This window comes from Fusarium redolens (genome assembly GCF_020744475.1).
Source record: "Fusarium redolens strain MPI-CAGE-AT-0023 chromosome Unknown BKA55scaffold_8, whole genome shotgun sequence".
Classification (NCBI taxonomy): Eukaryota; Fungi; Ascomycota; class Sordariomycetes; order Hypocreales; family Nectriaceae; genus Fusarium; species Fusarium redolens.
In genome coordinates, this window is record NW_025763671.1 from 884,109 (window position 1) to 909,184 (window position 25,076).

The 25,076-nt window shown below is 48.2% G+C and overlaps 10 protein-coding genes across 10 annotated transcripts; 7 read left to right on the plus strand and 3 right to left on the minus strand.

Annotated features, from left to right (window-relative positions):
• Positions 1-1,186: 1,186 nt before the first annotated feature.
• On the plus strand, positions 1,187-5,357 carry BKA55DRAFT_594122 (amino acid permease-domain-containing protein; the record flags this gene model as incomplete). The annotated part of the gene is made up of 4 exons (XM_046195630.1): positions 1,187-1,427; positions 1,479-2,013; positions 2,069-3,534; positions 3,580-5,357. The coding sequence occupies 4 exons, from the start codon at positions 1,187-1,189 to the stop codon at positions 5,355-5,357; spliced, it is 4,020 nt and encodes a 1,339-aa protein (XP_046049241.1).
• Positions 5,358-6,540: 1,183 nt separating this feature from the next.
• BKA55DRAFT_690162 (uncharacterized protein) lies at positions 6,541-8,157 on the plus strand (the record flags this gene model as incomplete). The annotated part of the gene is made up of 1 exon (XM_046199460.1): positions 6,541-8,157. The coding sequence occupies one exon, from the start codon at positions 6,541-6,543 to the stop codon at positions 8,155-8,157; it is 1,617 nt and encodes a 538-aa protein (XP_046049242.1).
• A 122-nt stretch (positions 8,158-8,279) lies between these two features.
• On the minus strand, positions 8,280-9,599 carry BKA55DRAFT_568350 (CobW/HypB/UreG, nucleotide-binding domain-containing protein). Its single transcript, XM_046192811.1, has one exon. It carries the CDS (start codon positions 9,480-9,482, stop codon positions 8,367-8,369), a length of 1,116 nt encoding a protein of 371 aa, XP_046049243.1. The 5' UTR covers positions 9,483-9,599; the 3' UTR covers positions 8,280-8,366.
• A 328-nt stretch (positions 9,600-9,927) lies between these two features.
• On the plus strand, positions 9,928-10,292 carry BKA55DRAFT_539499 (uncharacterized protein; the record flags this gene model as incomplete). The annotated part of the gene is made up of 2 exons (XM_046190140.1): positions 9,928-10,054; positions 10,105-10,292. The coding sequence occupies 2 exons, from the start codon at positions 9,928-9,930 to the stop codon at positions 10,290-10,292; spliced, it is 315 nt and encodes a 104-aa protein (XP_046049244.1).
• A 3,640-nt stretch (positions 10,293-13,932) lies between these two features.
• On the minus strand, positions 13,933-15,704 carry BKA55DRAFT_512218 (PUL domain-containing protein; the record flags this gene model as incomplete). The annotated part of the gene is made up of 2 exons (XM_046187787.1): positions 13,933-15,384; positions 15,432-15,704. 2 exons carry the CDS (start codon positions 15,702-15,704, stop codon positions 13,933-13,935), a joined length of 1,725 nt encoding a protein of 574 aa, XP_046049245.1.
• Positions 15,705-16,384: 680 nt separating this feature from the next.
• BKA55DRAFT_568358 (nucleoside phosphatase family-domain-containing protein) lies at positions 16,385-18,660 on the plus strand. Its single transcript, XM_046192812.1, has 3 exons — positions 16,385-16,876; positions 16,946-18,293; positions 18,345-18,660. The coding sequence occupies exons 1-3, from the start codon at positions 16,645-16,647 to the stop codon at positions 18,400-18,402; spliced, it is 1,638 nt and encodes a 545-aa protein (XP_046049246.1). The 5' UTR covers positions 16,385-16,644; the 3' UTR covers positions 18,403-18,660.
• On the minus strand, positions 18,661-19,932 carry BKA55DRAFT_568360 (uncharacterized protein). The gene has a single exon (XM_046192813.1). The coding sequence runs from the start codon at positions 19,796-19,798 to the stop codon at positions 19,025-19,027; it is 774 nt and encodes a 257-aa protein (XP_046049247.1). The 5' UTR covers positions 19,799-19,932; the 3' UTR covers positions 18,661-19,024.
• An 88-nt stretch (positions 19,933-20,020) lies between these two features.
• Positions 20,021-21,665, plus strand: BKA55DRAFT_568364 (small GTPase superfamily). Its single transcript, XM_046192814.1, has 7 exons — positions 20,021-20,352; positions 20,422-20,475; positions 20,539-20,634; positions 20,694-20,873; positions 20,924-20,968; positions 21,015-21,117; positions 21,164-21,665. The coding sequence occupies exons 1-7, from the start codon at positions 20,323-20,325 to the stop codon at positions 21,271-21,273; spliced, it is 618 nt and encodes a 205-aa protein (XP_046049248.1). The 5' UTR covers positions 20,021-20,322; the 3' UTR covers positions 21,274-21,665.
• BKA55DRAFT_568368 (acyl-CoA dehydrogenase/oxidase) lies at positions 21,666-23,808 on the plus strand. Its single transcript, XM_046192815.1, has 4 exons — positions 21,666-22,084; positions 22,146-22,222; positions 22,273-23,017; positions 23,070-23,808. Exons 1-4 carry the CDS (start codon positions 22,061-22,063, stop codon positions 23,580-23,582), a joined length of 1,359 nt encoding a protein of 452 aa, XP_046049249.1. The 5' UTR covers positions 21,666-22,060; the 3' UTR covers positions 23,583-23,808.
• Positions 23,809-24,575: 767 nt separating this feature from the next.
• BKA55DRAFT_690170 (uncharacterized protein) lies at positions 24,576-25,003 on the plus strand (the record flags this gene model as incomplete). Its single annotated transcript, XM_046199461.1, has 3 exons — positions 24,576-24,703; positions 24,757-24,843; positions 24,898-25,003. 3 exons carry the CDS (start codon positions 24,576-24,578, stop codon positions 25,001-25,003), a joined length of 321 nt encoding a protein of 106 aa, XP_046049250.1.
• Between the last annotated feature and the right edge of the window lie 73 nt (positions 25,004-25,076).

Genomic DNA, 25,076 nt, shown 5'->3' on the forward strand with positions numbered 1-25,076 from the left:
GAAGATACGTCTCTGGATACGCTATACTATGACCTCGAATTATAGCAACTCTACAAGAATCTATTCAATCTTGGCTGTGCGGCCCCACAACAATAATCGATGTACATTACCCGTCACTTGGTGCGATGAAGCGGGCACGTTTATGTTGTCACGCTCCGTGGGGGCGTCACGACCCTTCAAAGTCGAGTCAGATGAATGAGGCGCATGTCGACATGTGAATAGATATTCCTATATCTCACATCAGAGATCTCGATCTCTTGCCTGTATTTTTGTGTTTTACTAACATCGAGTCTCGCCTTTCTCTCTGAACATAGCGTTCAAAACCTCGGCAACAAAAGCACCGACAGAAGCTTGAATATCAGAGTGGATTTCCTCCGGCATGGCCTACGTCATTTGGTAGCACCTACAGCGCCCATCGCGATACGAAGCTGCACCTTGTGGTTCACCATGAGCTCTAGTAATAACAAGCCACGCCAGCTACTCTATGTCAACTCTGCACATGATCCGACTTCCCCACAGACGGAGTCATAAAGACGACTATCACTGTGATATCTTGAGTACTGAAGAGATAGGTCTGAGCAACACTACTGGACTTTACTGGCCTCTCTACTAGCCTCTAACCGCTGAAATGGACTTTTTAGCGGGGAATCTCCAGCACCCGGGGACCCTTGAAACCACCTCAAACACCAAACATCAGCACCATGGTCCCCTGCTGACCCGCCTAGTTCCTCTAAGCTTCCATGCCTTTCCTGCTGTAACTACGATGGAGGCCCAAGTATGCCTCCCTTGAGGTTATTGTGGCGTCCTTGATTGGTGATGATCTCCAAACCATCATGGACGTTTTTGCCCGGATTGCCGAATACTGCCCTCGTATTATCCACTCATCACCACACTAACCACACCCAATATGCAACACGCGGGAGGCTTCAGCTTGGAATTCTCTTGGCAAGCATAGGATTGACGACTGATTACCCAATTGCTAAGTGGCCCTTGAACAATAGAATACACCATAGCATCATTATTTCTCAGGCCTCTCCCCTCTTTCAAAAGCCTCATCCTTCTGTGCTTTGTTCCGCTGCGGTTCTTCACCGTCTCATACTTGCTCATGTGGGCCAGTGCTCGCTACTACTGACCCCTCGTCTGGCTGGACTGACCGAATGCCCGACTTGCTCTCTTGGACTGCATCATGACAACACCTCAACAGTCAGATATTAAGGGAGTTGACAATGGGGGAGAACGACAACGAAATAGCATAACCGAGTCCCATGGCGGACGAGGATCGGTATCAGTCACCATGGAGCCACGGCACAACAAGTTGGGCAGCATCTCGGGTGTCTACATCCCTGTTTTTCTCAATATCATGAGTATTCTCATGTTTTTGCGATTCGGCCAAATTATTGGGAAAATCGGGTTCATGGGCATTCTCGGTAAGTTTTTATCACCTATGAGGCCTTCATAAATCTTAACAAAGACTACAGGACTTCTTGTTACGGCATACTCCATTGACTTATTGACGACGCTTTCTCTATCAGCTATCGCGTCCAATGGCGAAGTCAAGGGCGGTGGTGCATACTACCTCATCTCACGGTCTCTGGGACCCGAGTTTGGCGGTTCTATCGGAATCCTCTTCTATCTTGCTCAAGTTCTCAATGCAAGCATGAACGTTGTTGGTCTTATTGACTGTGTTAGACTAAATCTGGGCGCGGCTTTTCCCTCAGGTTACTGGACTGGCTATGGCCTCCAAACCGCTGCCCTGCTCCTTTGTACTGGTCTTTGTTTCTTGGGATCTGCGACTTTTTCGAGAGCATCCAATGCTCTGCTTGCCATCCTGAGCTTGGCCATTGTCAGCATCCCGGTCTCTGCTATCTTCAAGGCTCCCTTCCATGATAGGGATCTCGGTATTCATTTCACTGGACCCAGTCTTGATACCTTGACCGACAACTTCCTTCCTCACAGCGGCCCTCAATTCAAAGGCCTTGAAACGTTTCGTGATCTGTTTGGCATTCTCTTTCCGTACGACCCTGATGTTTAACCTGTGCATGGCAAGCTCGTACTGACAATAAAACAGTGCTACCTCAGGGATTTTCGCGGGTGCATCCATGTCTGGAGACCTAAAAGACCCTAGCAGATCGATCCCTCATGGAACGCTCTGGGCAATGTTGACAACCTTTATCATTTACTTTGTCGTAATCCTTTCACTGGCTGCGAGCACAACTCACACATCTTTCTTGGCCAACGACAATGTCATCCCACTCGTCAACCTCTCCCAACCTGTCATTCTCGCTGGTGAATGTGCAGTCACCTTCTTCTCTGCTCTCATGGGCCTGATCGGTGCCTCCAAGCTGTTCCAAGCTTTTGCAAGGGATAAGCTTCTTCCAGGCCTTGGTTTCTTCAGCAAGGGCACGAAACATGGCGACGAACCGATTTATGCTTTGCTTCTGACTTATGTCATTGCACAACTGGCGCTCTTCGCTGATCTTAACCAGATCGCTACCTTCATCTCCATGGGATACCAGATGACTTTCTTCGTCATGAATTTAGCTTGCTTCCTTCTCAAAGTCGGGTCAGCCCCTAACTTCAGACCAAGCTTCAAGTTCTTCACCTGGCAAACTGCTTTCCTTGCCGGTATCCTGTCAGGTTTTGCTATGTTCTTCATCGATGAGACTTATGCTGCTATTGCTATCACAGTGCTTGTGTTGCTATTCCTGCTCATTCATTACCTCAGCCCTCCTAAACACTGGGGTGACGTCAGCCAAAACTTGATCTATCATCAAGTAAGGAAGTATTTACTACGCCTGAGACCAGAGCACATCAAGTTCTGGAGACCGCATATCATACTACTTATCAATAACCCTCGCAGACAGACCAGGTTAATCCAATTTTGTAACTCACTCAAAAAGGGGTCGCTTTACATCCTTGGCCATGTCATCGTGACCGACGACTTCAACTCAGGGGTTCATGAAGCTCGGCTTCAGCAACATGCTTGGACAAAATACATTAATGAGTTCTCCAAGATCAAGGCTTTTGTGCAGCTAACAATGTCCCCCACTATCACTTGGGGTATCCGCAATCTGATACTATCAGCCGGCCTTGGTGGAATGCGTCCCAACATTGCTGTGCTTGGATTTTACAACATGGAGGAACTGCGAAAATCGAATCCGAAGCTACGTGTACCTGATGTTCCCGTATCTTTCTCAACCCAAATGCGACGGCCCCCTAGATCAAATGGCAAAGCTCCCGAAAGGCCTCGGAGGCGACGGGGTGACACATCGGCAAGGCTCATGGAGGGCATCCTCCCAACCGATGTTATTCGTACCGAGAATATGATGTCTCCAACAGAGTATTTGACTATACTAGAGGACCTTGCCTTGCGATATCGACTTAACATCGCAGTGGGGTGTGGCTTTGAATCACTTGAGACACCAAGAAAGGACGGAACCAACACCAAAAAGTACATCGACCTGTGGCCTATCCAGATGTCGGCCGAGGTTACTTCTGACGGAAAGAGTTTGCTGACCACCAACTTTGATACATGTAAGGAGAATCTCTTGTGAACAGGGCACAAGCTAATATTAGTAGACACCCTCATTTTGCAGCTCGGACATATTCTTCACAGTGTACAACTCTGGAAGCATGTTTATACGCTTCGGGTCATGGTATTTGTGGAATACGAGAGTGAGGTCAGCGAAGAGCATGCTCGAGTTCTGGCACTTCTTGAAAAATTAAGAATTGACGCAGAGGTCAAAGTATTTTGCTTGACATCAGGCAGTCTAAATACTTACGATCTCATCGTGAATGGAATAGGTAACGACATCGATTGGGAAATTGTCGTCAACGATACACTCCGCAACGAAGAGTGGTGGGATGATGTTCAGATGTTCCGAGGCCGTTCAGACAACATGACTTCTACTCAGGAGCTGGATCAGCTGGAGCACATATATGATACGATATCTGGGAGACCCGGTTTGTATAACCCTCATGAGGAGATATACGATCGTCGACGTGCTAGCACGACGGATGTTCCCGAACTACCAAGACGGCCGGCTATTCGGATGCTTTCAAAGATGGGTGTTAGTATGGGGATTCACACACACCACCTCCCAGACGGTGCATTAGATGAAACAGATAACGATGATGACGAGGCAGAAGACTCGCAAGCAGAACTTCTCGATGACGAGGAAATGGGGTACGGTTCTATACTAGACCATGAGTCGATTGACGAAAGAAACATCGGCCCGAGTGATGCAGCTCGCCAACCGTTGTTGGTGGGTGGAGATACTCATGATGAAGACGGTAGAGTGCGTGGTGACTTTTGGGAAAGCTTTGGCCGACGGTCCAAGTCTGACACAGTTGGAGACGCTGTCGGAACAAGTACGTCGTACGGTACAATGTCATCGTCTGCGACAGTAAAGGGAGTTGGCGTTGGTGTTGGTGGAGTCCAAACATCACAGTCGGCATCAGCATCAGCCTCTCAAGTTGCACCAGATTCACAAGCAACACAGACGAACCAACGACCATATGAAGGCAGCACAGACTCTGCCCCGGCAGAATTTCCCCCTCTTGTTTCGCGAGACTCGTCAGGACCTTCGGCAGCATTCAATCGTGTGCGTCCCCCAAGCCCTACGCGAGAAGACACTGTACGCCCGTATCGAAGCGGCGCGTCAACACCAGGAAGACCCAATCTTTCCAGGCAATCCTCGGCCGTGAAGTTCTCCAGCCGCCCGGTCCCGGAAACAAAGATCGTGGCCTCGGAAGCAGAGGGGTCCACGATAAGCTTTGCGCCGCCCTCTAGCACCGAATCTGAGACTCCAAAGGCCGGACTGTATCGACCGAGTTATTCGCGGCAATCGTCGCTAGGCAAATTCCCCAATAGATCCCGGCCTAGCGGTCCAGTGTTGGCCGGCGAAGAGAGCAGAAAAGTCAGTTTCGCGGAACAGTCTGACTGCGAGCCAAACTCAACGCATCATTCTCGATTCCATTCACGACGGAATTCTCGAGGATCTACACAAGGAGGGGGCGAATCTTATGACCAAATTCCTGAAATGCTTGAGAGATACAGATTAAGTTCGCATCTAGAGGAGGAAGGTCATAATTCGGGTTACACACCGCAGGGATTGGAGCTCTCTTTCAACGAGCTTCCAAGCAGAGCACAGCATCTCATTGTGAACGAATTGATGCGTCAACATTCCAAGGATACTGCGGTTCTTCTCAGCACGCTGCCAATTCCTTCGGAGGGCACTTGCTTGGATGAAGCTTCTACTATACAGTATCTCTCTGATGTCGAAGTTCTGTGCAGTGAGCTGCCACCAACACTGTTGGTTCTTAGCAACAATATGACAGTAACTGTCAACCTATAGACGATCGCTTAATCAAACAATGAATCAATTACAAAGCCGCAATATTTCCATGATTAACAGCTAGCATGGATGACCCATGTAGAGGGCCTAATTGAGGCTACTGAGGGAAATACTACCACACTCGACGACAAAGTCTCTAAAAGATGGCGTAAGCCGAGTCATGACCAACAAAGGATGGCAAAGATTACTAGCCAGGAACAGCCTTGCAAAGGCCATGTCAGGCACAGGAACCGAGGAACGGGACAAGATAATCGGAACTAACTGCTGAACCAAAGAGTCGATATAGTTTGCATGAATTCTTGCACGGGGTTTTGAATTTCAGGGGCAAGATTGACTGGAATGGTCTCTGAGGTTCTGGATATATCGGGTAGTGGATAGGCGTTTTTTTGGTGGCTTGCGGCCATGAATCATGGGCAATGTGGCCGTATGTCACCTCTCAGTCTCAGTCTCTGTCAGTCGTCACTGAGAAAGAATCATGAGAGGTAATTTATTTCCAGCTTCCATTGTGTGTTTGTGTCTTTATGCTCGGGCTCTCTTGCGGCCTGTCTTTGGAGAATGGTTGGTGCTCTTAGGTTGAAGCACTTTTGGTTACCCAAACTGCATTCTTGGAGACAAACTCTCCTCTTTGTACCAAGCCGTACCTTTCCCGTCCCTGTGCCGTGTGCCTGACACCACCTTGACGCCTTGGAGTGTCCTATTCAGTTACTGCAGAAGCCAAAAGGTTGAGCTGCCCCCGCACAATGACACTACTTGTTGTCATCGGAGCCTCCGAGCCGCCATAGGTAAGAAGAGGCGCATACTAAGGTAACTAGACTATCTAACAAGGTTTGCATTTCTCTTTACCACGAGAAACTCTATTCCGTCTTCCAAGTTCAGTTCAGTTCCGCTCTGTTCCCCAGAGCTCCATACCCACTGAAGATATCCTCCGAGGGGGGGCTTGTCTTGTAAGACCCAGGACCCCTCCCGTCTATCACTCACTTACATTCCAGTCAATCAGCCTGATACCACTCAGCTCTGTCAAAAAAGGGGACCCCAGAGACATTTCCTTATAACGGAGGCTGGGGCTGGGATATCCATTTTGCTAAAATCAGGTTTTCTGAGAAATTCTCTTTCCTGACCTCTGAGACATTGTGGTCCGAGTCAGGCTACTCTACTCTTCTTCCCCAAGCCCAACCTCTTCACGATGCCTTCTTGGACTTCCAGCAGCGACGATAAGATGAGCAGCTGGCGGGACCAGCTCTCGCCCCGAAACTTGAGTTTTCGGGGCTTTAGAAGAGCTTCTGAGTCTGTAGCAAAAACAAGCTCTTCAACCAATAAAGATTTCACCATGTTGCACTATCCGGACCGGCCTGCGAGGAGGATCACTGAGGCCGATATTCCCAGCGACGAAGAGTGTAAAAGGTCTCTTATTAATATGAGAAAGGCTTCTTTCGTGGAGCAAATACACCGACGACATGAAATTCAGCATCAGAAACAATTGTCTCCTGTGCGAGAACCGGCGCAAGAAGAGCTTTCAGCATTGAGACCGCCTCAATATGAGTTACCTCGAGTTGCTCAACCACAACCGCAACCACCAACAGAACAACCTCGGACAATTCAACCGCAGATTGAACAGCCTCGAATACGACAGACACCAGCGGAACAACCACGGCTAGAGCATCCTCGAGCACAGCAGCCATTGAGATTAACGTTTGGGCCGTTTAATGGACAGTTCCGATCTGCCTTTGGACCACTTACACCCGCTGAAGAAGAGCCACGTCCGTTGGAAAAGGTTGACACCATTGAGTCTACAGCAATAGCAACACCACAAAATTCCCTGAAAGTTCCCGAACCTTCAGTGGACATTCGAAAAAGTCTCTTAGCTGTAGATGATTTGAATATTGCGAGAGAACCTTCGCCTTCTGCGGTTATCAGCGAAGCCAAGACTATCAAACTCGAACGAGTAGATAACCACGCCACACCTGGCGTCTCACCAATTTCATCACCACGACCAAGCGATGCTTCAGCTTCAGGATGGCCTAGACGAAAGCAATCAGTTCAGATGGTCGCTATTCGTCGATCATCGCAAGATTCTCAGAAGCGCAAACAGTCTGTTCATACAGTCGTTGTGCGACGACCTTCAAAGCCAACGGCAGATGCCCTCAACTCTCATCCCGTTCACGCATCCTCCACGCAAGTTCATGTTCGACAAGACAGCGTTTCAGACCCGATGTGCCGTGTATGTCATAATGGAATCGCCGAGAAGTCTGGGACTTGTTCAAGCTGCGAGAATGACTCCATCACAGCCACACCAGTCGACATCAGTCCCAACTTCTCACGACTTTATCATAAACCAACTATAAAAAAGTACAACCGTCCCCCTCCGCTGATTCCTCAATCTCTCGACGGCATCGCCAAACTTCATCGCCCCTCTGCTTCTCTCACGTCGGATCCCGAAGCAAGTTCACTCTCACCGCCGGCTTCCCCAACATCGCATTGCAGCAGTCCGGCTGAGACCGTCAAGACAGTAGCGACGGGTCCTTCAGTACCTCCAACTCCAATGTCGGCACTCTCGACGCCTGAAGTGTTCAAGCGCTTCCAAGAAGAGGTCGAATCAAGGGCCAAGGCAGATGATAGTCCTGCATTTGATGATCCTTGGATGATCAAGTCCAAGACTCCGGAGGCTGATGTTTATGAAGATGACTGGGCGGATTATTACTTTGATGAGCAAAACTTCAACGACGACAAAGTCACTAATACGCCAGTGCCTGATGTGAATTTCGTTCCGAGTCCTGTCAATCCAGGTCCCGGGTGGATATGAAGTTTTGTAAGAGATTTCATGTAAAAGATTGTATCATGTATGTATTCAAAATGTCAGGTAGCGGGTTTGTTTTTCTATATCCTGGTCAAGTAGCGACAAGCGTTCTTTCAATCCAATCATGAGTCTATTCTTCATAACCATCTCTTCCATCTCTTCGTGACATCTTCTCTCATCTAACCCCATCTCATCTTTAATGTCTATGTCTTAATCTATAGAATTTTAGTAACAGTCAATCCGCTTGAACCTCCACCTTCTAATTCTATCAAGCCACCAGCTTCAATTCTTTTCTTCCACTTGTTGCTCTCATATCGCGGGAAAATTATTGTCATGCGTAATGTAACGTCACTGCTCGAGTCATGCTCCTGCAATGATTCCGCAACAGGTGTGAACGTCCAGCGGCCAAATGCCCAGTTGAGGATATATCGACCGGAGGCGCTTGGCTCTGGTGGGGGGATATCGGGATCGGAGTTTGTGGGTGTTGATGAGAGTGAGACGAGGGCCTTGATGCGGTAGGCTTCGTCTTTGGGGGCTGAGGAGAGGAAGGCGATGAGCTTTTCGGTCGAGATTCGTGCTGAAGGATCGGCTTTGAGGACGACTGACAGAACTTCGACTTCGCTTTGATGGTTGTGAGAGTGGCCGTTTGTTGTGCCATTGGAGTCTCCATGGCTGTGGCCGTTGGTCTTTTCAACATCCGCCTCTGTCAACTCCTTCGCCAATCCACCATCAACACCAAAGATCAAGTCCATCGACACTTTGCCCTTGTCGCTCTTGACCTTGGCAACATCTACTTCCAGATCGCCGACTCGGTCAAGACACTCGTCGTATCGCAGCATGCTGACATTCTCCCACTTGTTGAAGACAATGAGATCGGTGTAGCGCGCTTGGATGCGTGCTGTGTAGCTAGTGTCCTCATAACCCTTCCAGTTCTCAACGTCAATGACGCTGATGACACCATCGAGGATATATTTCCCAGACTCGCGCGCCAAGCGGTTGACTTCGAGGGCGAGGGTCGCAGGGAAAGCTGAGCCGCTGGTTTCAATAACGATTCGATCGGGTGTGACGGTCTTGTCTAGTTCTTCGAGCGCGGGGCCGAGTTGACCGACGAGGTTACAACAGATGCAGCCGTTGAGAAGTTCTTGAACGCCCGAAATGGCAGAGTTGGCCGCGAGTTGTGAGTCGACTGCGAGATCGCCGAATTCGTTCTTGAGAAGCGCAAGCTTATAGTCTGGGTTCTGAGCGCGAAGTTGAGGGATCAGGTTGAGAATGAGTGTCGTTTTTCCTGATCCCAGAAAGCCTGTAACGATAGTGATGGGAATTGGCGCCATCTTTTCTGTACTTCCAACAGAACTGAGGTTGAAAATAGCACCTATAGAAGAAAGCGTACGGTGTCAAAGTTTTGTTCCTGATAAAATACCTCTTTAGCGGAACAAACAGAAGTATTATTGTTGGGTGATCATCAGCCCATCCATTCAGAACGGTCCGATAAGATAGACTTTTGATCGTTATCGGGCCTTATCGGAACAACCCCTCCAACTGTGACTTGACGTCACTTTACAGAGCTGACAAGCCGAAAGAATGGACTAACGTTAGGTTTCACAGGGATGCATTGGGGATTTGCGCCATTGCGTATGCCAATGCCGGGGATAAAGATAGAAGAACAAGGAAATGGAGCAGGGATACAATATTTACATGCATCCTTCTCTCGTCTTAGATCTTAATCGGAGCATCATCCTTCAACAGGAAACACAATCCGCATAAAACGAAACAAAGATGACTTCTCAAGAATCAGGCCAGAACAACAACGTCCAAGATGAGAGCTTCAAGGAGCAGCTTGACAAGGCTGCGGATAACACACGAGAGTTGGAGAATCAGAAGCCCAATCCTGTTATCGAGAAGAGTATGTTTTACCAAACACTCTTCAGACAATAAATTACTGACTTCTCGCAGTCACAGAATACGTCCCAGCTGCTGCCAAGATCCTGCCCGCTCGTCAAAGCCCGCCCAAGGAGGAAGACAAGCCACCAGGACCACCAGAGCGACCGCATCACGATGACAAAATCGAAGACTTTGTAAGGGATCAGCACAGAAGTCAGGGTGTTGATGGCATTTTGGGCGAGTCTCCCAACGATGAGTGATAGGACCTTTCGCGACTTTTGAAGGTTATTGGCGCTGTATAATAGGATGTTTGCCTACAACGTAATGAATTCATGATTCACGTGTCTTGGAGTCAAGTTTGACGTGAAGCCGCGACTTGTGAAGGTGTTTGGGATATGGACGCTAGCTTGGTTGCTAGGAACACGATCCAATAACCGTGTTGAGCCTCATCAGCTTAATCCTTACGACAAGGCAAAGCTCGCTTAGGTCTTGATCTGCATGAACGAAGTCGAGACTCAGGCTAAGGAGCAGTATCTCGAAACGAGAGTTCGCGTAGCAGTGCTAAGTTCACGACGCAGAATTTTACAGTTGACGACCATCTGCCAAACAGGAACTCATGAGCAGCACGCGTTTACGCGACGTCACACTGATCAATATCAGCAGCACGATATTTACTACGAAATCCTTTTCAGGATGATGGAATGTCCCCCCTTCTTGGCATTACACCGCCTACAGACATCGTTGCGAAACAACGACCTGACGGAGAATTTCCTATATCCAAGGGTTATAATCTACTGAGCGTTTCCCGCAATGGGAAAGGCAACGCGACACCGTGGGAGGTGACCCAGAGGTCGGGTGAAGGTCGTGGCGGCTCAGAAAACATTAAAAAAATGCTTTTTGATCTAGGGAGCAAAAGTAAAAGAGATCGGGAAAAGTGCGAGTTTATATACCCCAAGAATTTCTGAGTGGGGCTGCCGTCTCGGTTAGTCAGCAGAGATTCTGCTCCACCAAAACTTCAACAGGTGGTTGGGTTATGGGTCTGGGCAAACATTTACCCTATGCTCCAGATGAAGTCCATCTGGATCAGGCTTTCTGAATGGTACGGAAGGTGGTGAAGTTGTTATAATGATCGTGATACCATTATATTAAAATATGTACTTACAAGAAATCTCAAAGATCTCCGTGGGGATTTGAGAAATATTACCTGCTTGTTAAAGAACCAACACAACAAGGAAATCAAGACTCAAAACAGCAACCTTTCACTCTCCAAACTATCGTGATATAGGAAGACCAACATATTAAAAAAAAACACAATGACCGGACATTTGTAGCCTCAACTGATTTCAGGTTTCTACCTGAAGCTTAACTAAGCACCTCAACGGCCATCAGAAGGTCCATGCAGGACCTCGCTGTACTCGATCATCACCTCGAAAGCGAGATGGAACGATGTACGAAACACATGGACTGGGGTAATCTGGATGGTGGTTCCAACGAGAATGATTTTCAGGATACTGTGTCATTCGTTGGGAAAGGTTATGTCCTTGTTCGATATCCGTTGGAATAGATCAGTTTCGTGTTAGAAACACTGAGACAACCACGGCGTCCATATACCTCGAGTGCCCCTGTGGTGGTCCTTTTTCTGCCCCTTACACATATGGTAGAACGCCAAGACACAACTTGGGAGGTTGATGAGAGTCCCCACGATAGAGATGATAGCCTCTGCAGACAAAGCCATTGTTTGGGATTGTGTGTTTGGAATGTAGTATGCTTTGTAAGGGCTTGGACTTTTGTGGTATGAAGTGGAAGATGCTGACTCTTTAAAATATGGTGACTGAAAACATGTATTACCAAAGGAAGAGGCTCTTTGTTTTCCATCACATCACTAGATTTCAATACTGCTAAGGTTGTCGCCAGGAAGACTGAATGATCGAAAACGGTAATGGTGGCATTTAAACAGCGAGTTTCTGACTTTTCCCGCCTGGCTGATGATGGATAGGGTACAAGAATGTAAAGTTTCCAGCGTGACGTTGGTAGCATCGCATCCAATGTGAGCTAGTCTTCAATTCACGAAACTAGATCAGGTGGCTTATGGAAGAAGTTCTATAGAAAGAGTCGATCATGTATTTTTGGGCCCTTGGCATCACAGCACGGGGAAGTTTGGAACCTCCAACAAGAGAGTCCGATATGAAGGTGATCAGCGAGGGGTGAAATACAAGCGCAAAGGAGTGAACCCGTAGCATCTGTATGATCGTCCCGAAATGGTAATCTAGCATTTTCAAAATCAGAAAGCAACGAATGACGTTGGCCATGCATTTTGGCTCAAAGGAATCCGAGAAAGATGAAGTTTGATGCCACTAGGTAGTCAGAATTAAAACGGCTCCGTATTCCAGTCGACAGGCGGCTCAACAGGACAGGGAATGTTTAGCTCAAACACCATCAGCTAGTTCTTGCCCGATAGAGACAGACTCGAATATCATCTCTCTGGTGGCGGTTTGAGGCATATGCCAGGAACCAGGTTTAGTCCTTTCTCATGCAGAGGGTGACGTGTTTGTGTCCAGTCACTCGTCACTCTACCGCCGTATAAGTACGGAAACTAGACTGTAACCTCAATCAAGACTACTCCGGTCAAGAGACACTTTGCTGGGTCTGAGCCAGAATCGGGCTAAAATGCCGTACCAGATGGATCGTCATTATTTCAATCTTTTTCAAAAAGACGCCACGTTAGTGTTTCCGATTTTCGTTCGCGATACCGATCTGTCACACGATCCAACCTCTTGGGTCAGCTTTTTGATGAGGCTGAAACTCGGGACTTATGCTGTGCAGTGAGTTTATGGTATTGGCAGATTGTGGTGGTCACAGGCCCAGTTGATCATGATGGAAGCTATACGGAGTACGGTGCTGTAGAGTGTTAGATGATGGTATTCCGCACTAAACTTTCATCTACACAAATCGTTCTGACCAAATATTCAAGCCCGTCCTTGCTTTCAAAAGCACTGAATACTGCTTACACACCTACTAAATTCATTCCATTTTGTGGAACTTCGCATCTGGTTGACTTGGCACTGTCGAGTGTCAACAGAGGGAGATCTCAACCATGAACTCAATGTACCACAAAAGGATTGCCTGACTCGTACCTTACAAGTCAAGCATAAAAAACGATATAATTGGATTTAATACTATATGCAGGGAAAGTGCGGCTTCTTGGCCTCATTGCTGGTTTGCTTGTGAGCACAACCAACATTGATCTGACAGACGATGATAGCAAATCAGATGGAGATGCGGACCGAGTAATTGAGAGCATACATTCATGAACAACCTTTTAAACCAGGTACCGAGATGCCTTTGCGGACGAAGAGTTCAAGTGGCTTCATTGAGCTGAAATCCTAGTGTCACTGAGCTCGTAATGAAGATGTGTGTGTTCTTATTATTGTCACAGTAAATATTTCTAGTTAGAGAACTTGTCAGAAGACCTTGAAGAAAATCAATGCCTCTTACAGAGTGGGCTTCAACCCGTTTATTTATACAGGAGCACAAACTGATTGAATCACTTAAATAACCTGACGTCATGATCCAATGTGAAAATATTTAACACGGCATACCAACAAGTCAATTCGTCAGAGGTCAGGTATGGTCATCTTGTCGATATGCTCATGCGGCCCTTGCCTTTATCTGACACTTTCACCCTTCCAAAAAGAAATATCGTTAAGCAGCGAGGTGACGCCATCCTTTGAAAACACACATCTAGATGCTTATCGTTCTTCGTGCTCTGAAGAGAACAAACGTGTACTTCAGAAGGCAGGCTAACCCATTCTATAACTAGGGTATAGACAAACGTACTTTGCCACGAGGTCGTGAGCAATGATTAACTGTTCGTAACCAGAAGGTAAGATTGAAAGAAGACTATGGCTTCCTAAGCCCCTTGCCCAGAAGCTCTTTTCCGACTTCCGTGATAAGCTTTTCATCAGGGAATTTGGACCTTTTGCCTAGGATGTTATCCTCCGCACCCACTGTCTGAAGAAGGTCGGGGAGATCACCATCGAGTGGTGTACCATAAATCAAGTGACCCAAAGCCAGAAGCATTCCATGTAATGCATCTGCTGACTTTTCTTCCAAGGAGATGGCCTCGACCACTGACGCAGCAAGCTCTATCTCGTCATCTCCTGAAAGAATGGGTTTCGACTCCTTTCTGGCCCGGCGGTTTGCCAGTGACAAGTTGAAGAGGAGAGATGAACCAGCAACTCGTACGTTGTTATGGCTTTCGTCAAGGAAACTCGAAGAGACGAGAAGAATGACCGCAGCACGTAACGAGCTATCTCGCATGATTTCGTCAGAAAATAGGGGCGTCGAGAAGAAGTTGCAGGCCATCTGCAGCGTGACGAGGCGAAGGGCATAAGGACATTGCGTTTGTTGATTCACGAAGTCCAACACAGTCCGGACTGTCTCATGGTTCTTTTCTTCAGCAAAGTATCCACTGACTCTGGGATCCGAAAGAGCGCATCTGAATAAGTCAACGATAGTGAAGAGATTATCAATGGGGAGTGTTGTGACTGAATCCCTGACAAGACCCGACAAGTGGCCCATCTCTGGAATGACTGCACTTGAAGGACCATCCTTTGTCCGATCCTCTAGGTATTTCTTGAGAGCCTGAACTTCTGGCTTCCTAGCAACTTCGTCACCCATCTTAAACATGAGTTTATCCAGCGGAGGAACCTTTGAGTAAAGGACAGGCTTTGTGTTGGGATTAGAAAAGTTAGGAAGCCGGAGTCTCTCATGAGGATGGACAGGATATGCCATTTGCACTAGAAGCTGGACATTTCCTCGAAGAGCAGCTGGGTCAGCTCCCGACCACCTATTTTCCTCCTCACCACGCAGGAATGTCACGATGGTTGGTGTCGCTCTGATTGAATATAGGCTTCCGATTTCGTGGGCTTGAGGTTGTGCGATATCGACTTTGATCAATGTGGCTTTCTCACCAACTTCTTCTGCAAGCTCGTCATAAATTGGGTAGAGGACTTTGCAAGGCGGGCATGTCGCTGATGTAAAGAAGACGACAGCACATGAGTTCTTTGCCTCGTGCATCAAACGATCGAAGTCAGCAGAATTGGAAACATTCTTGACGCCATGCTTTGGTGCACTTGGCGTCTGAGCGCTCTGTTGAAGTCCAAGAATAGAGCCATTTTGCCTTCCAGCGTTGATACCTTGAGTAAGCCGAGGAAGAAGCATACGGCCCATGGGCGAGTCGAGAACAGCCTGTGGCATCTTAACAATGTGCTCTGGGATACCCTTCCCTAATAGAAAGTTTGCGAACGAATCGCTGAAATTATTGCAGTTGTGATGGAAAAGGTCATAGGCCTGTGCATCGTTAGATAAGTAAACAAAACATGCAGCAAGGGCATTACCTCTAGTGTAAAAATTGGTCGTAGAGAGTCGAGAAACTCTTCTATTACATCCATGGGCAGACTCGTTGTGCCGAGATGGATCTTCTCCAAGGGTTGTCCAAGGTGTGACGAGCCTGGTCTAATTGCGATAATGCCTCCATCATAGACATACTCTTTGCCGTTGAGCTCTATAGAGGTGTGATAGATGGCATCGAGCTGAAAGCCCAGAAGACCCATGGACATTTGACGAGCCATGCCTCGTGAAAGGTCATAGACAAAGAGTTGGACGTCCATTTTCTGTCTCTTGGGGTGAGAGAAATGTGGTTTTCTTGGCTGGTAAGGATCGCAGAGATTTAGTCGCAAGAGGCAGTTATGGTTTTATGAAGGTTTGACTAGGGCTTTGAGAATGAAGGTTGTGGCTATTACGGGTTGAACAGGTCGAGTTTGAGGATTCTAGGAATTGCAAGTATGAAAGTGAGGCAGCCAACATTGCGTACGCCTTCACTTGAAACTGGAACATTCTAATGGCGCTGACGGAGAAAGTCTACCTAGAAAAGAGGCGCAGTTGAGTCTATATACTATAATCATAAGATAATCAGAGGTTAAACACAATGAGCCAGAAGACTATGATGAAGTATTGAATAATTGTAACTGTATATCTTCTCTGCCTTTTCTAATCTGTTCAAACTTCATGACATCAAAAGTCGCATCTTGACAATTGGTGGGGCATCTAAAATTAGCGTTTCGCTCTCTCCCCTGGGCTTTCAGGGGCTTTTCGCTTGTCTCCCCTAAAAATTGATCCTCCAAGCCCCTGACAGATGCGCCAGCTGGACGGGCACTATCGCTGTGGCCGTGGAGGTGCGTGTGGAGCCTCAATTTTTAAGCATGCAGATTGGCTGTATCACGCAAACCAAACCATTTCCGTCTCTCACGAAAACTATCTTTGCCCCCCTTTCTATTGTATCGGTGTTATCGGTCTGCAACTGAAAGAGAGAGCCAGCTTGTCAACAGCCAACAACCAAAATCTCATCTCATCCCTTTTAATTTATTCTTTTTTTTTTTTTCCCCCGCCACGCTCCAATCCCGTTCTTCCTCCCAATCCAACCCTCGTTTCGAAGTGTACCGCTCCCTCCCTCCCTAGAATTATCCGATGGTCGACCGAGTCCAGTCCCTTCTTTAAACAGACAGCCCCGACACCACAATCTTATCTCCCCTTCTCGTGAGACCCGCGCTCATGAGAACACCCACATCGCCGCCCTCATCAAAGTTCCCTGTCTTCGACCCTCACGAGAAACCAGACCGATACAAGTTCAAGCCCAAGAGACAAGGCATTATTGGCAGGATGAAGGAGTCTTGGATGACACAGTCCCAGCGGACGAGGTGGATTAAGACTGCCGCCATCGTTTTTGCGATTGTTACCCTCTTCTACTTTATCTCCCCTAAGGGTGTTGAAGTGTATCACGAAGGTACGCCTAGTGGAGGTAGTAGCAGCAATCGACCGAGAGTCCGAATCGCATTATGCTAACGAGAAGCAGTCACTCATCCTGCGCAGGGCAACAATGGTCAGTCTCCCTCAGATTCTTCCTACGGTACCGAACGATGCACAAAGTCGTACTCCAAGGACAAGCCCATTGTCCAGTACGTTCTCATGATCGACGCCGGCAGCACTGGTTCACGAATCCACGTCTACAAGTTCAACAACTGTGGTGCTACCCCCGAACTCGAGCATGAGGAGTTCAAGATGACCGAGAAGGATGTCGGTGGCCTCAGCAAGTATAACGGCGACCCTGTGGCCGCTGCCAAGAGTCTTGATCCCCTCATGAAGGTCGCTATGGATACCGTTCCCAACGCCCTCAAAGGCTGCACTCCTGTTGCCGTCAAGGCCACCGCTGGTCTTCGAATGATTGGCAAGGAAGCCTCCGATGCTATTCTTGCTGAAGTCCGACGACACCTCGAGCAGGATTACCCCTTCCCCGTTGTTGACAAGGAGAACGAGGGTGTCGTTATCATGGACGGTTCTCTCGAGGGTGTTTATGCTTGGATTACCACCAACTACCTTCTCGGCAAGATTGGCGGTCCCGATAAGAGCGAGACGGCCGCTGTTTTCGATCTTGGTGGTGGTTCTACTCAGATCGTTTTCGAGCCTACCTTCAAGGGCGCCGCTAACGGTGGAATGCCTGAGAAGCTTGCTGAGGGTGACCACAAGTACGATCTCGACTTCGGTGGTCGTCACTTCGAGCTCTACCAGCACTCTCACTTGGGCTATGGTCTTATGGCTGCCCGCAAGGCCATCCATGGCGCTCTTATCAAGGATATCGAGTCCAAGAACACCGACAAGGCCTGGGTAAAGCAACCTATTGTTAACCCTTGCATCGCCCCCGGCATGAACAAGACTGTTGAGGTCACTCTTGCTGGTAGTGAGGAGCCTGTTGAAGTTACCTTCGTTGGTCCCTCGCAACCTGCTCCCGCTCAGTGCCGAAACCTTGCTGAGAAGATTCTCAACAAGGATGAGGAGTGCAAGCTCGCTCCTTGCTCTTTCAACGGTATTCACCAGCCTCTGCTGTCCAAGACCTTCACCAAGGAGGATGTCTACATCTTCTCCTACTTCTTCGACCGCACTAAGCCCCTCGGTATGCCCGACTCCTTCACTCTTCGTGAGATGCACGATCTTACCCAGACCGTCTGCATGGGCAAGTCTGGTTGGGATGTTTTCACCACCATCCCTGATGCTATGGCTGAGTTGGATGACCGACCTGAGTGGTGCCTGGATCTCAACTTCATGATGGCTCTCCTCCACAGTGGTTACGAAATGCCCATTGATCGTGAGGTCAAGATTGCCAAGAAGATCAAGGGCAACGAGCTCGGCTGGTGCCTCGGCGCTAGGTAAGTTTCTATGATTCCGTCTTTTTTTGATCCTCACTAATATTATCTCAGTTTGCCTCTTCTTGCTGGTGGTTCCGGCTGGTCTTGCAAGATCAACCAGATTGCTTAAGTTATACCATAGGATATTAGGCGTTGAAAGGAGATGTATGCTGGCTTTTGCTTTTACTACTAGACCGATTCTTTTGGAACGGCAACGACATTTGGGATATGGCAAAATCACGCGATGGACCATCGGCATCATGAACAAAAGATGGACGAGATTGTAAGCCGTGACTGGCTTCATGGGGGGAACTGGAGTCCTCGACTTGTCATGACGTGTAGATTATTATAGAATTAATTAATACAAGGTACCCGCCTTAGACCGGCGCGGTCACCATGCCCAAGACATCTTCAATCACATCCTCGGGACCGATATCTTCTAATAGGGCTTCTACTGCTTCTAGTCTACTACCCCATTGCATGCTCCTCTCCTTTTCTGGGGGAGTCAGCTGTATTCGGTGTAAGTACACCTTGCGGGCAGCAAGGCCGACAAGAGCTGGTGTTACAAAGTCTAGACGATGCAAAGCAGCCAAACAACGCATGAGTTGACCGAAGTGCTTTGTGGCTGTGGGACTGATACCTCCAGCAACAGCTCGGTGCATTCGAAGAAATGAGACGATGTTCATCTGGTAGCGGGTGATTTCGACGTCTACTTGTGCCTCTTTACCGAGTGTACCAAGATAACTGATATCCTATAATACAGTCAGCGACTGGACAGAAATCAAATAAGGGGAACCTACACTTTCGACAATTAGAGGTGGGTCTGAGCTGGTTTCTTCTCCAGGACCCCTTTTCACAACACTACCCGTGGAGGCAGTATCGGCATCATTGCCGCCATCTGCCTCTTCCAAGTTGACGAATCCATCTTCGGGATTATGCCAATAGGCTATGTATAAGAAATCGTTCAAGTGCGCCGTCACATGAGCTTCGCCTCCACTCGCCGCCTCTAGGACAGGGATAAAGACGAACTGTTTCGGAGCCGTTTGAACAGATGTTCGTGTAAAGATACGACGGGTACGTAGAAGTTCCAGTGCTTGGATCTGTACAGCTTGGGGTGCTCGATCGAGATTCTTTGCGAAAACAACATTGGCAATTCGAGAGGTAAATGCACCACTGGGTGTTAGAGGACTGAGGGGCGTGCGCGGATGCGACGTTGATGGCCTCGACGTAAAGTATGAATCGGGGTGGCGCGATGCTGTTGGGGAGTGACTAGACGGAGAAGCCGCATTGCCCAGAAGAAGAGCAGATGCGAAATCTTCGAGCGTCGTAGAGGGAGTGCAATGGATCACGACCCAACTGAGGCCAAATGTCTTTGTAGCTACAAGCTGTAGCTCCTGTATTAAGTCGTCGATAGCATCGGATGGTGTGCTGACAAGACAGTGTTCGCGACTGATTAGACACAGGAGTAAGGCCAGCTCGAGATCACTCAGAGCGTGGACCTTGTCGAGAAGGCCATCATCCGCCATAATTCAGCCGTCTCAGCCTCGTTGGCAGGTCCATGAGGCTTTGCGTACCTGATAATGAAGGTTGATCCCTACTAGAACGTTCTTGTGAAAGCTAGTCCATAGAAGCTTAAAGTCGCATGATAGAGGTGCATATGATGTCACGTGGAGTTGCACAAACTCAAGACCGCCAGCGGTTTGCGACCCCCACTTTCCTGACCTATGCATACCGCTAATCTAAACCCGGACTAGTCTGTAGAATCACCTCGAGCGACGGGCAAGGCTGCGACATTGGTACCTCCGCCCACCGTCATCTGCCGCTGCCATCTCCAAAACACCAACCTTTTACGAACTCGATTATTGACGGTCGAATTTAAGTTCCACATCGATCAGAGCAGCAGAAGCTTTGGTCCACCTCGAAGACAGCCCACGACCCGAAGAATAGAGGAATCGAGGGTATAAAATCAGCGGCGCTTCGATCATTGCGTCTGGAACGCTCGAGATAACGTCATTGAACAACACTTCTCGTCCAGAAGCAATAATTCACCATGTCTTCTCGAAAGAAGGTCCTTCTCAAGGTGCGAGATGATGGAAACCACGCCAGAATTTGTCAGGAACCTTGAATATTGATATGAGTGTGAAAATAGGTTATCATCCTGGGCGATAGCGGTGTTGGCAAGACCAGCTTGATGAATCAATATGTACGCATCTTCAGCCAATATCGACGAAAATTCAACAGACTGATGACAATCCGGTGATTACAGGTCAACAAGAAGTTTAGCGCGAGCTACAAGGCCACTATCGGCGCCGACTTTCTAACTCGAGAGGTCCTCGTTGACGATCGACAAGTTACCATGCAGGTAGGACAGGGACACAAGATTGCACCTTGAGGGACAGTAGACTGACTTTTCTGGGATAGCTTTGGGATACGGCAGGTCAAGAACGTTTTCAATCCCTCGGTGTGGCGTTCTACCGAGGTGCCGATTGCTGCGTTTTGGTCTACGATGTGAACAATGCCAAGAGTTTCGAGGCGCTGGACAGCTGGAGAGATGAATTCCTCATCCAGGCTTCTCCTCGGGACCCTCCCAACTTCCCATTCGTTAGTGGCCCTTAGCTTGAAAGAAGGAAGAGTACTGATCCGAAACTTAGGTCGTGCTTGGAAACAAGATCGATGTTGAGGAGAGCAAGCGAGTGGTAAGTAAGCAGAAAGTGTTGGTGATCACGAACTAACATTGTCAAGATTTCCAACAAACGTGCCATGACTTTTTGTCAGTCCAAGGGCGACATTCCCTACTTTGAGACAAGTGCTAAGGAAGCCATTAACATCGACCAGGCTTTTGAGGGTAAGTATCTATGCTCTGACATCTTGACAAAGCTAACGATTTGCAGTGATTGCTCGCAATGCTCTCGCCCAAGAAGAGTCTGAAGAGTTCAGCGGCGACTTTGATGACCCGATCAACATTCACATCGAGAATGACCGTGATGGCTGCGCTTGCTAAAGGGTAGCATGGGAAGACGTTGATTGGATGTGGGGAGGTGTGTGATTGTGTTGAGTGAAGAGGAGGGTAGCTCTCCTCGGTGGTGGATCATTGATATTGCCTGGATGTATCATACAGAGGCAGCTGGGTTTAGTCTTTTTTATTTCTCCTTGGTGTTTATACATGGATGCGACTTGTTCTGTCTTTGAATTGTTCTGACTCTCCTCGAGTGTGATATGATATAAGCTGTGTTTGACTGTCAATGCGTCAGCTGCTAGAGTCTTGAAGCAATGCCTAGGCTTGACTTGAAGATACATCTAATCAGGCCATTATTAGATCAAAAATCGAGCCATTATCAGTCTCGTACATCAGTCGAGTCGCCTATAACCGGGGAAGCTCGAGTCAGCTATCAGAGCTCCTCGGCTTAGACCCACGTCTGTCCGAGGCTGTGGAGGCTTCCAATGATAGCAGTTGTACCCCGGATTTCCAACGTATCCACTTGGAGAAGCTCGAGCTGTGAGTGGCCAATATGTACAGTCAGCAGCCGCGAACCTCGGCTCCGTTGACCTGGACATTCGACGATGTGCGGAGAAGTTGGAGCTTGAGACAAACCTGGGGTAGAATTATTTGCAGTAGCTTGTACTTTGTTTCTACATATCTTGACTTGCTTCCTCTCATCTTTCTTATATTTTTTTTCGTTGTCTAACACTGCTGTTGTGATACACCTTCCAGTTCCTTGTGACACTACACTCCCTTTATTACATCCACCATACCATAATCTAGCACAAGTCGGCCATAGACAACTACGATGTCGGCGAGAATCCCACTTATTGTGAGAAGCCTTCAACCTGAATCCAGTCGAGAGTATAGTGAGACTAACACTGATAACTCAGGCTGTCAATCGCGTCAGTGATGCTGCCAAGAAGCAACTTGACCTCGTCGCCAAGTTCGTCGAGGAAGAATGTATCCCGTCAGTTGCCCCTTTCACAGTCACGCAACTACATCTCTAATTCTTATCAGTGCCGACCCTGTTGTAGAAGCCCAAGCCGGCGAGGGTGATGCTCGTTGGGAAGGTCACCCTTCCGTCATCGAGGACCTTAAGGCCAAGGCCAGAAAGCTCGGTCTCTGGAACATGTTCCTCCCCAAGGGTCACTACAAGGAGTCTCCTGGCTATACCAACCTCGAGTATGGTCTCATGGCTGAGTGGCTCGGACGCTCACATGTTGCTTCGGAGGCATGCAACTGCTCAGCTCCTGACACAGGCAACATGGAAGTGTTGGCCAAGTATGGCAACGATGCTCAAAAGGAGCAGTGGTTGAAGCCTCTCATGGATGGCAAGATCCGTTCGGCTTTCCTCATGACAGAGCCTCAGATTGCTTCGTCTGACGCTACAAATATTGAGTTGGACATCCGTCGCGAGGGTAACGAGTACGTTCTCAATGGTCAGAAGTGGTGGTCTAGCGGTGCTGGTGACCCACGATGCAAGATTTACATCGTCATGGGTAAGACAGATGCCAACCATAAGGACCCTTACCGCCAACAGTCGGTCGTTCTGGTACCTGCCGACACACCTGGTATTACCATCGACCGCATGCTTAAGGTCTACGGATTCGATGATGCCCCTCATGGCCATGGACACCTCACCTTCAAGAACGTCAGAGTTCCTGTCTCTAACCTTGTCCTCGGTGAGGGACGAGGATTTGAGATCATTCAAGGTCGTCTGGGCCCTGGCCGTATTCACCATGCTATGCGTAGCATTGGCGCTGTGAGTTTGCCTTGAATATTCTGCATCTGAACCAATATCTGACAATGACCAGGCTGAACGTGCTCTTGACTGGATGCTCCTCCGCGTCAACGATGAGTCTAAGAAACCATTTGGCAAACTCCTCCGCGAGCACGGTGTCATCATCGAATGGATTGCCAAGTCCCGTATTGAAATCGACGCCGCACGCCTGATCGTTCTTAACGCCGCCATCAAGATGGACGACCTAGGTCCCAAGAAGGCCCTCAAGGAGATCGCAGAAGCAAAGGTTCTCATTCCCCAGACTGCTCTCACTGTCATCGACCGTGCGGTTCAGGCCTACGGAGGCGCTGGTGTCTCCCAGGATACACCCTTGGCATACATGTGGGCAGGTATCCGAACGCTGCGCCTTGCTGACGGACCTGATGAGGTGCATCTGCAGCAGTTGGGACGTAACGAGAACAAGCGCAGCGCTGAGGCGACAGCGACAATCAAGAGACAGCGAGCTAAGACTGAGGAATTGTTGAAGCAATACGGTGTTGAGAGGTCACAGCCTGGTGCTAGAATAAAGCACAATGCTAAGCTGTAGGTTTTGGTCGTCACAGCGAAGACTGGCGTGGCAGCATGTTGTTGATTGTTTGTTTGATATTGGCCGAAGGGCGGCCTCATAACTAGTTGAATATCCGAATTATTATATTATTAAACATGTATGATACCTCACATGCTATTCGTTGAATATGACAAAGCCATTACTCAATTGCTTGCAGAAGATGAACTTTTGATATGGACATGTCTGTTTACCTACCGTTGGTATCTGAATGCAAGGAGCCTCGAGCTTCCTAGGGCAACTGCATTGGCATTGATTCCATCCGTGGCATGTTGACGGCATAATTGGCATAGTTCCCGAGAATCCTCCGTCCACAATGACAGTTGATTATGTTTGAAGTCTCAAGTGTAATATACAATATCACAGCTCTATTATAACTTAGAACAACTGGGTATAGTTAACATGTTGTTTCAAAGGTCCCAGCACCCTTAAGTTTTCATTGGGTGTCATAGAACCATCAATGCGATGTCTCCGTTCTAAATGAGTCAATATCTAATCCCTGAGAGTTTCTTCATACAGATGCAAGTCATGCCATTCCATTACCCCAGTGATGATGCGTTGTTCACGACAAGCCAGCGTAAAACACAGGCCTCAGCGTGCCATTTCTCACAGTGGAGTCCCCTGTAACCGACCATTCCAGGCCTCTATCGCCTGCTAAAACACGGAAATAACCAACGTCATCGGGTCCCTACTGCCCAAAATCCTTGCATTTTTCATTAATTGCCCGTTGCCCTGTCAACAGGAGGCACCGTTTACTTTGCCTGCTAATTTCCTACCACTTGTGCATGGTCTGTACCTATTTCATACAAGGGCACTCTATCTTTTCATTAAAGAAACCCAACATCCATCTCGACTGTTTTTCTTCATACACAAACAAAGAGCGTTATCGCAAATCAACTTCTATTCTCTCTACACTCGAGTATTACTCTCTCAGACGAACGTCTCTACTTCACAACTTCTTACAACACTTTCATCATGTCGACCAAGGTTCTCGCCGATAAGGACGTCAACGCTGCCATGATTGAGCAGCCAATTACCAAGGACGTTAAGAGCATGGAGTATCATCGCCAGGTTCTCCAGTCCAAGATGGCTGAGGAAGAGACGTGAGTGACTCTGAACTACCTCAACTCAATATCAAAGTCTAACCCTGAAGCAGTGCCAACAAGTACGTCTCGCCTTCAGACAACATTATGAGCCCTTGCTCTGCAAAGATCAATGCTCTACGAAACAAGCACGCCAGCAAGTTCGTCATTCTTTCTCCCTTGAGACAATAACAATGAACTAACATCTCCTTCAGGGCTAAGCCTAAGTCCTTGTTCGCCCAAGCGAGCGCTAAGAAACTCCAGGGCGACAATCCCTTGGGGGCAAAGCCAGCACCAGCCAAGGCTGTTTTCCAATTGTAAGAGATAAACGGTATCTCTTCTCTTCGGATAGAACATGTGCACCTTTCATGGTTAAGGCTTTTGTTTTTGTTTG

Coding starts and splice junctions, on each gene's coding strand:
- BKA55DRAFT_568350 (XM_046192811.1), bottom strand. CDS start 9,482: ATGGCGCCAATTCCCATCACTATCGTTACAGGCTTTCTGGGATCAGGA.
- BKA55DRAFT_568358 (XM_046192812.1), top strand. CDS start 16,645: ATGAGAACACCCACATCGCCGCCCTCATCAAAGTTCCCTGTCTTCGAC. Junction 16,877..16,945: donor TGTTGAAGTGTATCACGAAG/GTACGCCTAGTG, acceptor AACGAGAAGCAG/TCACTCATCCTGCGCAGGGC. Junction 18,294..18,344: donor GGCTGGTGCCTCGGCGCTAG/GTAAGTTTCTAT, acceptor ATATTATCTCAG/TTTGCCTCTTCTTGCTGGTG.
- BKA55DRAFT_568360 (XM_046192813.1), bottom strand. CDS start 19,798: ATGGCGGATGATGGCCTTCTCGACAAGGTCCACGCTCTGAGTGATCTC.
- BKA55DRAFT_568364 (XM_046192814.1), top strand. CDS start 20,323: ATGTCTTCTCGAAAGAAGGTCCTTCTCAAG. Junction 20,353..20,421: donor GAAAGAAGGTCCTTCTCAAG/GTGCGAGATGAT, acceptor GTGTGAAAATAG/GTTATCATCCTGGGCGATAG. Junction 20,969..21,014: donor TTGAGGAGAGCAAGCGAGTG/GTAAGTAAGCAG, acceptor AACATTGTCAAG/ATTTCCAACAAACGTGCCAT.
- BKA55DRAFT_568368 (XM_046192815.1), top strand. CDS start 22,061: ATGTCGGCGAGAATCCCACTTATT. Junction 22,223..22,272: donor GTCGAGGAAGAATGTATCCC/GTCAGTTGCCCC, acceptor AATTCTTATCAG/TGCCGACCCTGTTGTAGAAG. Junction 23,018..23,069: donor CTATGCGTAGCATTGGCGCT/GTGAGTTTGCCT, acceptor GACAATGACCAG/GCTGAACGTGCTCTTGACTG.